This window comes from Astatotilapia calliptera, chromosome 2 (genome assembly GCF_964374335.1).
Source record: "Astatotilapia calliptera chromosome 2, fAstCal68.1, whole genome shotgun sequence".
In the NCBI taxonomy this organism is placed as follows: domain Eukaryota; kingdom Metazoa; phylum Chordata; class Actinopteri; order Cichliformes; family Cichlidae; genus Astatotilapia; species Astatotilapia calliptera.
The window spans coordinates 33,315,835-33,328,543 of NC_137423.1; the positions used below are offsets into that span (position 1 = coordinate 33,315,835).

The following is a 12,709-nucleotide window of genomic DNA, read 5'->3' on the forward strand; positions in this document are numbered from 1 at the left end:
CCCTCATGGAAATCTTATCATCTACCACCTCCAGCTCCACCTCCTCTGTCTTTTTTGCGATCTCACTACCATCTTGTAAACTTTCCCTTTCACTCTTTCTGTCATCCTTCTGCCACAAATCTGTCTTTTCTTCTCTTGTGCACTGCCCATTGCTTTGGATGGTTTAGCCCAGGTGTTTAAACTCATCCACCTTGATCACTCCACCTGTCTCCCTCCCATTCTCACACACACACACACACACACACACACACACACACACACACACACACACACACACACACATATATATTATGGCTAGCTTCCACTGACTACCTCCACTTCATCCACCTTTTCTTTTTTGTGAAATACAGATTATCTGTAAATTGTAGAATCAAAGTTATTCAAAGACAACTTTAAGACTATTGTAAAGTCCAGGATTGATGATTTGATAATCGTCTTTTTGTTTTACCTTATTTAGAGTGTCTTAACCTTTCTTTGCAAGTTATTTTTTTTGTTTTAACATTTAATCAAAATTAGCGAAGCTCAAACACAAAAAGAGCCTGTAAACTGTTAATAATACAACTTTCTGACGATCACAACAACGAGGAACCCTCAAGTTAAGTCAAATTCTGGAACAAAAGGTTTATTTTTTGAAAAGTAGCTGAAAGAAGAGGTCATGTACACAACAAGAAAGCAAAGTTGTGTTTCCATTATAGAACACAAACAATGTGAAAATTATACAAAACAGTCTGTAAATGATTTAGCAGTTAATGTACTTTTGGAACCAAAATGACACATTAAAACACATTACATCCCAGATTCTGTATGCACACTATGTACACATGTGCCATTTGTGTTTCTCACCAATTAGAAATGTATCAAGTCTAAAAACGGTACAAAAAGGTATGCACGCGCACAAGCCTCTACTGATATGGTAGTGAACTACAGTGACTGAAACTCTGGGGTCCGCTCTTGGACCGTAACACAGTAATCCCTCCATTTTACAGTCTATTTATTCCCCGTCACTCCTCAGAGCTGGAATCGCCAGCACAGGTGCCCCAGTCTGTCAATGTTTTTATGTAGCACGCTGTGGATCGGCGCCACGTATCTTGCTACGTCGCCGTCCCGTGAGAAATCTCTGCAGAACATGCCCTTCTCCGAGCTGAAGACAAACTTCTGGGGCATGGGCCCATTCCCCCTTACGTACTCCCACACAGCCAGCAGCAGCAGCCTCACCTCGAAGGGAGTCAGGTGAGGGAAAGCTTCGTGGACGTTGGCCAGGACGGGTGGCAGGAGCTGGCCTTCTCCCATGCAGGACACCAAGAGGCAGGAAGCCTGGAGGTGCCATGGGGAGTCTGTGGATGATGCCTCGCGAGATGCCTCCCAGTGGGCCAACAGAGTGGCCAGGAGGCCTCGGAGCACCGCTGAGCAGTAGCAGAGAGCCGGTCGTCCAGCCGCAACGACCTGAAGCAGAGGGAAGAGCACAGGGTGGGCCTCAAAGCAGCGCCGAATGTGGATGTCTCTCTCCACTGTGGTGCGGGCGTGCTCTTCTGGGGGCCAGGATAACTCGCTATTGGCCACGTCGGGACAGACGTTTTCCACTATTGTGACTGCAACAACCTTGGCTGCCTCCGCGTTGATGGGTGGCGGCTCATCGGGGTCAGACGGTGATCGTGAGCCGTTCAGACCGGAGGAGCTGCAACACTTGACAATAACTGCCAGCAGAATCTGAATGTTCTACAGAGAAAAGAGGACGAAAACATGCACATTATTACAGATTTATTTCCTCTGTTTGACATTTCATAGGAGTCACATGGACGAATAATTTTTATGCACAACTTACAGTAAAAATACATAAAAAAAAACCCACTTCCTTAGTTTATTTATAGTTTTAACTGCTCTGCAATCTTTAAACACTCACCTGTATGACTAAGGATGGATCAGGCAGCTGTATGATGGTGCGAGCCTTTAGTCCCTTGCCAATCACACCTGCGTGAAACACAGACCACACACTACTTGAAAAATTAACGGTGGTACCAAACCGACAGTTGACGTCCAGCAAAGAGGCTCCAACATCAGGCGACACAGATGGGGAAGGCACAGGGGCGCCAGACATGTCTGCGATCTGCCCTCCAAATAGGTCAGTGTTGCCTTTATGTAGCGCTCCTTCAACCAGCTGCTGAAGCACTGATTTGAGCGTAAGAGGAGAGTATGCGGCAAAACGGGACAGTAGAAGAACGGAGCAGTTCACTGCTTCACCTGCCTGCCCTCCATCTCTCCCTGCCTTCCCTCCTTCTCCTCTCCTTCGCAGAGCCTGGAAGAAATGAGTGACGGCAGCGCGAGAGAGTTGGAGCAGCTGTGCTGGGGAGCAGGTGCGAGGGAGCGGGCTGCAGGACAGGAGGCGTACTGCAGCGTGAGATACAGCTGGGTCACCGTGGAGAAGAAGTGGGCAGAAATCATGGAGGTGTCCTGAGACCGCCGAGCCCACCTGGACCACCATGGAGGACTGAGCACCTGTTGCTCCTCTTCTCTCCTCGTCCTGACTCTGGATGGCTGCAGCCAGGTTGAGCAGCAGCTGCCTAAGCTGCCGAGGCCCCAGAGTGTGCGTGTGGATCTGCGCCACGCTACGTGCAATGGCAGCAGGAATGAGGCCTGCCATGCAAGAGGAGAGCGTGGTGTGGAGCTGCCAGGCCAGAGCCAACTCCTCTGGATTGCGGGCCTGAGTGAGCAGCTGGCAGAGGGCCTCAGTTGCTGTGCTGGGACCCCCATAAACTGAGAGCAGACATAGCAGCTGGTGCAGCCAGAGATGACGCTTCCTCTCCAGTCGCAGCGTCTCAGCACACAGCTGACCAATGTGAGACTGCAGCTCCTCCAAGAACGGGATGACCCTCTGGGGCTGTGAGGAAGCAGAGTGATGGGGGTTGACCTCAACTCCATCAGTGCGGTTGAATACTAACTTGTGGAGATGCAGGAGCAGCATCTGCAGGAGGCGGTCGCAACCTTCTCGGACTCCTTCGTGAGGTGAGGGAGTTGGGCCTGAGATAATGACTGAAGCTGGGGTCGCAGTGTCTGCCAGAAATCTGAGTACCCGGGCCCCTCCCGAAGGGCTCTGGCTAATGAGATGCACAACCAGGCCCAGCATGTTATCCAGTTCCTCTCTGGGGAGGCCCTGCAGCACGGCCTGTAGCTGGAGCAGGACAGGGGGGCGCAACAACTCGACGAGCTCTGCAGACACAGGACCAAAAAGGTTTGGGGACATTGCTGCCAGCTGCAGGAGAAACGGCACCGCAGCACGACGAAGCTGAGGGGAGCTTTCCCAGGATGTTGAAGATGAGGTTGGAGACAGAGGGCTCGACGGATTGAGACTCTCCTGGAACATCCTCAGCAGCTCTTTCCGGATGCTGTCGGAGTGGTGAGCGGCGAGGTGTCCAAGGATTCCCACCACTGAGCCGATCTTTGGCACTCTGCTGCCTTTATCCACTCCCATTACAAGCAGCCCTTGGTCCTTAGCACCATGAGAGCAGAAGTCCTTCAGTCCACATGCCATCACTCGGCTGATGATGGTACCGGGGAAGGCAGACCCAATGTGAGCCACCACCCAGTCAAAATGAGGGGAGTGCTGAACTGAAGTGTCCAAAAGAGCATCGACACAGGCATCGGGGCACCAGGCCAGCATTGCAGCCAGACACTGAGAGTAGGCTTCCATGAGAGATCGAGTGGCAGCACAAGACATCCAGAGCTGAAGCAGCTCGTTGAGGCTGGAGGAGTGGGGGGCGACACGGCGCCCAGCATGCTTGCTGCTCAGCTGGCCCAGTAAATCCACAGCCCAGGTGGACACTAGAGGGGCCCAGGCTCGGGGGTTGAGACGGATGAACTCTGACAGCACGGCGTGAATCTCCTACAGACAAAAGAAATAATAAAACAAATTTACCTTTAAAAATCTTTTTTAGCTTCAATATGTGCATATTTATTTTATGATGGTGTATTTTTGTAGTCACACCTGTATAATGTCCTCCAGGTTGGAGCTGACCCCAGTGCTGGCATTACTCTCCGTCTCTAGGTTGTGCAGGAAGGCGGACACATGCTCATCGTACACGCCTCGCAGATGCTCCAAGACCGCCCCACGACAGGCCGGGACTGAGCGCAGCAGGCGCACAGCGCATCGAGCATGTTCTCGGACGCTAAGCTTCCGGCCCTGAACGGTGTCAACGCCACTGATGAAGGACTTGATCTCCTGAGACAGTTCCTGGGTACTAGAGAAGGAGAAAGTAGACATGAGGAAAGTGAGTGGTGTCTCACCAACAAGCTAAAAATGATAAGGACGGCCATAATGATCTAAGAATACATCACTGCTAACATATTCTGTGTGAATATATGAAGAAGTTGTGAACAACACCCATTAAGGCCTTACAGAACCAAAAGTGACATCCTGTGACAAAACTTCCTTCCACAACATATATAAGAACTACAAGTGGCAAAGCTAGCAAGTAACTGTTTGGTGTTATTATTAAAATGTAGAAGCTTGGGCTTTTGATTTAAGCTCAACTACGTGTGGAGAACTGACCAATGACAACACTGAAGAAATGCCAGTATGTCCTGCTGTTCTTTGTTTTATAACATTATGAACAAATTATGTTCAAGTCAAACAAAACTATTAGTTGATGGTCGTCAGTTTGGGCTTTTGTAGGCATTCACTTGTTATTTTATGAGCTCTAGATTAAAAATCGAGATTCTAAATCTGGATCTGGATTTTTTTTTTTATGTTTAAAATAATATTGATCATGTGATGATCAAAATAACAATAATTTCTATCTTTAATTTGTTAGTATTCTCTTTGTCCTAAAAGTAGAATTTAATAAATATAATGAAACCAAGAAGTGTCCAGGTTTACAGCGTTAACAACATTAGTTGGCCAAGTATCAGTCACGTGCCATCCAACATACTAGACTGTGGTCCCATTTTAACTATATGTGAACCATTCAAGCTTATATGGCCCAATCTGAGCCCTTGTTGAGGTTATATTGATCATAACTCTTCTGATAATTATTTCATCAATTAATTAATTGATTAGTCATTTAAAAGAAAAGACAGCCAAAGAACTGTTGTCACATCAAGGAAAAAACACTTAACTATTACTAGAAAAGCAGCAGATTAATTTTGATCCAGTGAAGTAATCTTTTTTTTTAACCTCGCACAGAAAGTATTCGTAATGAAAAATATTTTGTTATTTCACTGATAAGTAAAAACATAAGCTTGATACGACTTTAAACTAATCAAAGTGATCAAATCAAATTTAGGTGTTTACTGTGTTTTGTCTTCTTTAAGGTGAAAGCATGCACTCTAGGATTAAAGCACTAACTTTAATCATGCACAGAAATATAAATGTATGCCCCACTGCTCTTCATACAGTTAACCCCGAGCAGGAGACGTGTGCTGTGGGACTTAATCTTGCGGATGCACTTCTTGTGTCATATCTGCCACTCACCTCAGGGCAATCTGCGGTGTGTGAGTGTGTGAGCTCTGCATCGCTTTCAGCGGGCTCCCGTCAAACACCACAGACATCGCTCGGTCGGTAAACATCAAAACATCACAGCGAATCCACCTCTCGGCCGTGGGGCTTCGACTTGAGCGATTATGGCAGCTTTTTTGTTGCCTTCGCAACCAAATTTCAGGACAAAATACAACGAAAGGGCGCTCCGAAGCCGGAAGTTGGGAGTTCTTCGCTGTTAGAAAAAGGAAACGTCAAGCGGACCGCGGAAGTCTTTGGCGACACCCAGTGGTCATGTCTATTTCTGCTACTGCTGCTTTCTACTCGACAGAGATAAAGCAAAGAAAAATCAAATTAGCTCGCCTGATTATTACATAGTACGTTACGGAGCCCCGCAAGGGACATGGGAGAGAAAAAAATGAAGGAAAAGTTCATCATCATAGTACGTAGTTTTTGTAAATTAATAATTATATTTTAGGTAAAAAACAACAACAACAACAACAACAAATTAATAACATTAACTTTTAAAATGATACATATTAATTCTGTGTCCTTTATTATGTGTTTCAGTACTGACTTAATGATCTAACTTTACTAATGGAATACAAGCTTTTAAGCAGAGATATTTAAAATGATAATATTAATAATAATAATACAAAACTGAGAAAAAATTGTGGTATTTATTCTCCAGTTGTGCCGAATATACAGTGAAATATTCATTACAAACACATTAGTCAACATCAGCCGCTGCCAGCAGTTAATGTTTTCCTATTTGCTGATATTCGGATATCAACCTATAGGAGCATCATTGCTACTTTTAAATTTCATTCCCTGTCATTCCACTTATTTAGATGACTTCTATGATCCTGGTTTTCAATTCATGTTGAATTTAAATTTAATACAGGCCACTCCAGGTGGGGTGAAGTTCATCAGGGGAGAAAATTATATTGAATAAGGATGATTTTTGTAGTTAAAATAAATAAAAAAGAGTTTCGTGATGCTGCCAAAGTTTTCACAGGGTGACAGGCAGTGCAGTGAAAATGTATTTGCTCCCTTCCTAATTTCTTTTTGCATATGGGCATAAATGTTGTGGATCATCCAATAAATTTTGATATTAAATAATAAATAAGTACCCAAATTAATTCAAAATGCAGTTTGGAAATTAAGATTTGATTTAATGGCATAAAAAGTCTACTTGGCCCTCTGCGAAAAAGTAATTGCTCCTTTCAAAAAGCAGCACATCATCCCACCATCTAAAGAAACCTATGAACGTGTGAGAAGCAGTCAGTGACATCTATCAGTCTGGAACCGGTTAAGAGCCATTTTAAAGCTTTGGGACTGCAGTGAACCACGTTGAGAGACATTATCCATAAATGGAGAAAACAGCACAACTAGCACCACTGACGAACAGTGGGCTGTGAGGTCAGTTCCTTTATTATTAATATGCAAACTGTCATGACCATTGATCAGCAACCACTGTTTAATGGTCTGACCATTGATCAATGGCTGTGACCTGCAGTCAGCTGAGACTGCAGAAGTCACTCGGATGAGTGATGAAACGTTTCTCCCATTGAAAACGCTACATTCAGATGAACAGAATCAACCTTTTGGGGTTTACCTACCTGGATGACTGAGCATGCATCAAGACACAAATACATGACTAATTTTTTTTGAAATGCGAAGGATACATTTTGAAAGAGTAACATTTAAAAACAGCTAAAACCATTAAAAATCTGCTCATTTTTCTCATTTAATGACCATCAGATGATGAATAACATGAAACATGGCAAGAAAAACATATATAATTTCACCATTTTTTTTTCCACTCTCACTTTAGTCTGCTGTCATTACAAGGATGTCACCATCTGCAGCTCACAAGACAGACAGGCTTTACATGGACAGTGTTAATTAAGAAAAAACAGCATTCAAACATATCTACAGTTCCCTTCTGTTTAACAATCCTGCCATCAGCACATCAAGAACTCCAAGCTTATTGTAAAGACATCCAGTGGGCCAGGCTGGACCTTTAGAAGGGCCGGATCTATCCCCTTGTTTGACACCCCACATTTAAACTGTACAAATATAAACTCCAGCAATTTTTGACTTCCTACTGAAGCAAACAAGCATACGTCGTCACGTCGTCACGCAATAAAAAAATCCTCGTGAAGATTTAGTTCTCAGTTATATTTAAACCGAAAGTGTTGGGGGTTCTAAAGGTTGAGTTGCGTGTTTTTCTGCGCGTGGCCATCATAACTGATCACGGAAAGAAGAAAGAGAGGGGGTGGCGGATAATAAACCGGCGATTTAAGAGAAAGAAAATGTCGTTATTTGTTGAAATTAGACTTTAAAGTCAAGCACCTGCCGGACCAAAAAAGGTAAAATAAAAATAATATTAACAAAAATAAATAATAACAAAATAAATGCGAATAAATTATACATAAATTAAATATTTTAAATGAGATTTACCCATGATAAAATCACACATTTATGAAAGAAAGAAAATAAAAAGTGTAGGTATTTGTAGCTGAAACAAAAGCAGACTCTTGATTCCTTCACACTTAATTTTATCACATCATTAAATATTCACGCGTTTTCTTGTAATATTCTTGCACCTTGCTTAAACAATCAGTCATCTTAAAAGTCATCTTAAAAATCACCTGACGCTTAAAAAAGACAAATAAAATACTGCCACGCGTTTATTTTGAAGGGCACTGAGCACGCGCACGAATCAGCTGATCGCTCGCGAGTGAGCTTTTGATGTTTGCGTCGGCGACGTCCCTCATTTCAAAACGAAAGGGTTCGAGATCGTTTTGACAACCGCAATAAGAACAGAAGAAGGAGAAGAAGAGTCTGGTCGCTGCAGGTAAGGAATTAACCCGATCAAAGACCTCCCACAGCTGAGGGTCGCGTGAATGATGGTGTTACCTCACGGCTTTTGGGTGATGCAAACACGGACCAATTCTGGCTAATCTTCTTCGTGTGCGATTTTTAAATACTCTTTGTGACTTATTTTGATATATAAGTCTCTAAAAGTGCGAGCTTTTCTCTAACATTCGCTTCTTTGGCGTTTATTTCCACGAAAGAGGTTATGCAGAGGTTATGCTAATGTGCCAGTTTATTAGGAACATCAACAATCCTGCAGCTGTTTTTAAGAGGGGCGCTGTTCAGCTCAGGAAGGATCTAGCCCGGTTTGGTGTGCAAAAACATACAGATATTTAAAGTGTTATTAGATTTATCGGTCTTTTACTTTCATTATGTATCACGTGGTGTGCTTAAATCTGATGTGTACTTTTATTTATTTATTTATCTTTAAGCCCTACAGCTGAAAGTCGTCAGGAAGTCCAACAAATCGGAAGTTCGCAGACCAAAGACAGGCTGACATGGCCCCAACACTGGTTAGTAAAAGAATGTGGTGGCATTTATAGCCTCAGAGCTGTTTATTACATCAACCTGATTTCTATTTAAAGCGAGTCAGCGTGATCGGGTCAAACGTGCTGCAATTATTGAGAAACACACTCTTTTGGAAATTCAAACATTTTTCCCCTCTCTTCTAATCCAAGTATGACGAAAAGCCAGAGCCTGGGGATTTAATCGAGATCTTTCGTGGCTCTTACCAGCACTGGGCTGTGTACATTGGCGATGGCTTCGTTGTTCACTTGGCACCACCCTGTGAGTCCCTCCACACACATATACACACACACACTGTCTGGACTCCTTCCCCCAAACCCCATCACTGAAAACAAAAGGCAGCTTATCTGAGAGGCCACATGCAGATTCTGTGATGTGGGTTTTCAGGACAGAACAGAATGTAAATTATTTGTTGGGGTACAGCCAACTCAAAACACAAACTCTTGCAATATTCAGCATGTAAACTGAGTGGGTTTTGTCCCCAGCTGAGGTCCCGGATGCCGGCTCCAGCAGCGTGATGTCTGTCATAACTGAGAAGGCATTGGTGAAGAAAGATGGGCTGTGGGACGTGGTGGGAACTGACGAGTGGAAAATCAGCAACAGTCTGGACAAGAAGTACGAGCCGCACTCGCCTGGTGACATTGTGAGGGAGGCCCGCAGGCTGGTGGGCCAGGTGCTGCCGTACTGCGTCGTCAGGAGAAACTGCGAGCATTTTGTCAATGAGCTGCGCTACGGCAAGGCGGAGTCCCGGCAGGTAGGCCCAACCACGTCAATCCTTTGTGTCACTATAAAAACACGAAGTGAGACAAAGCACTGACACACAGGCGGTGGCGGAGGCTGGGCGGTGTAAGTTTCAAACAATAGAAATCTTCAGTGAAGAAGGAAAAAATAGCAGAAAAAGCCAGAACAAATTTACAGAAGAAATAGTTCATTTCTTAACCATGGAGAACCCATGGGGTCAGAGCCAACCCCACTGGTTTACTAGGGAAACCATGGGGTCAAATTTGACCCCATGGGTTCTCCAGGGTTAAAACAAACATGGGGATTAAAGATTCATTCATAGCTATAACTTTGAATCCTTTCATTCTTCTGTGACACCAGCTGGGAAATTATCTCTCATACCAAACATTGCTTGCTCCACCCCTCCTGTTTGCTCTGGAGGTTTGCCATCTTCTAAATGATGAATGGCTCAATCAGTTGCAATTAGCTGTAATTAAATATCAGTTAATTTATTTGTCTGTTAGGGATTCAAAGCAGGGTACAAGAGGCTTTCCAGCTTCATACAACACCGAAACATCAAAATGTCCCCACATATTTAACAAGGTAAAGGATTATGTAAGAAACTAAAGAGTGAGGTAACAGTGGGAAGGGCTTTTAAAGGGCGGAATGATATCAGTGGAGTCAACGTGCTGCATACAGTGATAAGAGGAAACTTTTGGGGCCTGGGACATGGCAGGGCAGGTCTGTGTACGCTGATTTTACAACCTTTAGTTAATATTTAAATCTAAGCATCAGTGAGTAAACGTGTAAATTGTGAAATTGTATCTGATCCTGGAAACTAAACAGACAAAGCCTTCAAAGATTAGTTGAATTTGCTTAAAGTGCATTGAAGTCCACCCATTACCTTTTCTGAACAAGGCTCTGAGTCAAAATGAAACTTAACAGGCAGTGAAAGTGAAACTCTAAACTGCTCCCAGTGCAGGTGAAGCTCAGTAGGAGCGTCAGCTGCTCTTACTGAATCAAGTTCTGCATCCACTTGATTTCTCCTATTCCAAACTTTGTACATTAAGTATAAACACTGATGTGTTGTTTCAGGAATGCTTCTTTCAAACACTAAGAACAAATAAATGTCATGATCTTTTAATTAGAAGATGTTTTCACTGAAACCCAATCCGCCCAAAATCTTTTAAAAGTTCAAATCGTTATTTTTTTTTTAAAAGTTGGGCAGTGTTGGGGATTTAAATTTTTTTTGCTACTTTATAAATTTCAACAAAAAAAATAAATCACGTTAGCTGCAATGATGTATGTTTTCCTTGCAGGTGCGTAAGGCAGGAGAGGTCGCCATGTATGCAGGCTTGGCTGCGGCTGCGGGTGTGGGTGTTTTAGCGCTGGCACGATGGTTGGGAGGAAGCAAAAACGAAAACAAGGAAACGCAGTGATGAACCTTCGTCCTCTTTTGTTTTGGGTCTGGATTAGCAGATCACCAGCAAAGCCTAACTGGCGCCTGCCATAATCAGTCGCAGATAAATAACACTGCCAAACTTGCATGCAGTTATGTGTGATTTAGCAGGAAATTGGGATCGGCTTCACCCCTATCTGTCCTTCATGTTGCTTTTTGTTTTGTTTTTTGGGGGGGGAAATGATGTAAGGCTGGCTAGTTTGTATTTTTGGGGTTGTTTAAAATTTGTACATACAGCACAAGTTTGACAGTTTTTCCTCAGAAGATGAAATATGTGGTTTTCATATCAATGAAATGACTCATGAGGGATGACGGTTGGAGGGTATTTATGATTATATAATATATGATAACTTTATAAACTCACAAATGGTTTTAAAGTAAATGGGTATAATCAAACATCGGGAGAGAAAATAGGAAGTGCTATAAGTGAATACTCAATATTGAGCTAATGAGTCTCTATGCTAGGTTATGTAGGATTTCTTAAAAAAAGAGCAAAAAACCTTACATGATCAACATGTTTCTACAGTTCACAGATATATCGTGTTACACTGTTCCTCTGATGTTTCACTGTTTGAACAAGTTTTAAATAAATGAATTGTTTGACTCAATGATAGCCTGGAATGTGTGTGTGATATAGCATTCTTGTCATTGGACCCTTAAATACAGCCTATTACATTAACGTCTTTGCAAAGGTACCCTGCACCATTCTTGCACTTCCAATTCTGTTCATCCCTGAAACCAAATGAAGCTTTCACAAAGGAAAAGTCTATGATCTATGTCTAGGATAAACATCACTGCACAGCATTTGTAATTCCCACATCTGTACTAGTTCTTGACTGACTAACATCTTACCTTTCAGGGACACTTACAAGCTCTGCAAATTTTGAATATAGTGGAAAAGACCACGAAGAAAATGAAGCAGAGGTATTTTCTGAGAAAGAGACACTTTTTTTTTGGTGCTATTTTTCAGTTTTGCACAGAGAGGAAAATATGGTGGGGAGTGACGTGTGTGTGTGTGTTATTGTTGATTGTGACTCAAAAAAGCTTTGCCATCTATGGATAAACCAGTGAGAGCAGCAGCTCTACATAAAGACTTTAAGAATACACAAACTTTCTCATAAACCTGCAGCATTTCCTAAGCAAAAGAAGTGGAGATACAATATATTGGGCCTGTACACAGTAACTGAACCTGTCAGCATCGTCCACGTGCCCCACTATCTCACAGAAGTGCAGCTTTTGCCCCACATTTAAACTTGTTGGCATCTGGCCTCCCTATTTTGATCTAACAGATGTCTCTCACAATTATTTAGGTCTTGCTCTGCAGTCTAGTTTAACTAAAAATTTACCTGTGACAGGGATGTCACTCCACATGAAATCTGTAACAGACTCCCACCTGGCCCCATCAGAATCAGCTGATTTTTAAACTATAGCACTTTCCCCCCAGCACTTGTGAACAGGGCTAGATGCAGTTTAACCTCTATTAAAAATAGTGATATGACCCTTCAAAGTTTTCATCAAAATCCATCTTTTTATCTTTTATCACATACATTTTCAGAAAACAAATAAAACATGCAGGGTAACAGTGCTTGCTTCTGCTACTCTATGTCACAGTTACTAAACTACTGAAACTGATATACATCATATTTATATGCAAC

General features: G+C 43.0%; 2 protein-coding genes across 2 annotated transcripts; one reads left to right on the forward strand and one right to left on the reverse strand.

Annotated features, from left to right (window-relative positions):
- Window positions 1-601: 601 nt before the first annotated feature.
- Window positions 602-5,906, reverse strand: ints5 (integrator complex subunit 5). The gene is made up of 4 exons (XM_026143485.2): window positions 5,465-5,906; window positions 3,980-4,232; window positions 1,901-3,877; window positions 602-1,716 (listed from the first exon to the last, which is right to left on the reverse strand). The coding sequence occupies exons 1-4, from the start codon at window positions 5,557-5,559 to the stop codon at window positions 1,009-1,011; spliced, it is 3,033 nt and encodes a 1,010-aa protein (XP_025999270.2). The 5' UTR covers window positions 5,560-5,906; the 3' UTR covers window positions 602-1,008.
- A 2,283-nt stretch (window positions 5,907-8,189) lies between these two features.
- LOC113007095 (phospholipase A and acyltransferase 3-like) lies at window positions 8,190-11,662 on the forward strand. The gene is made up of 5 exons (XM_026143496.2): window positions 8,190-8,330; window positions 8,790-8,862; window positions 9,028-9,136; window positions 9,361-9,629; window positions 10,915-11,662. The coding sequence occupies exons 2-5, from the start codon at window positions 8,848-8,850 to the stop codon at window positions 11,032-11,034; spliced, it is 513 nt and encodes a 170-aa protein (XP_025999281.2). The 5' UTR covers window positions 8,190-8,330; window positions 8,790-8,847; the 3' UTR covers window positions 11,035-11,662.
- The last annotated feature ends 1,047 nt before the right edge of the window (window positions 11,663-12,709 follow it).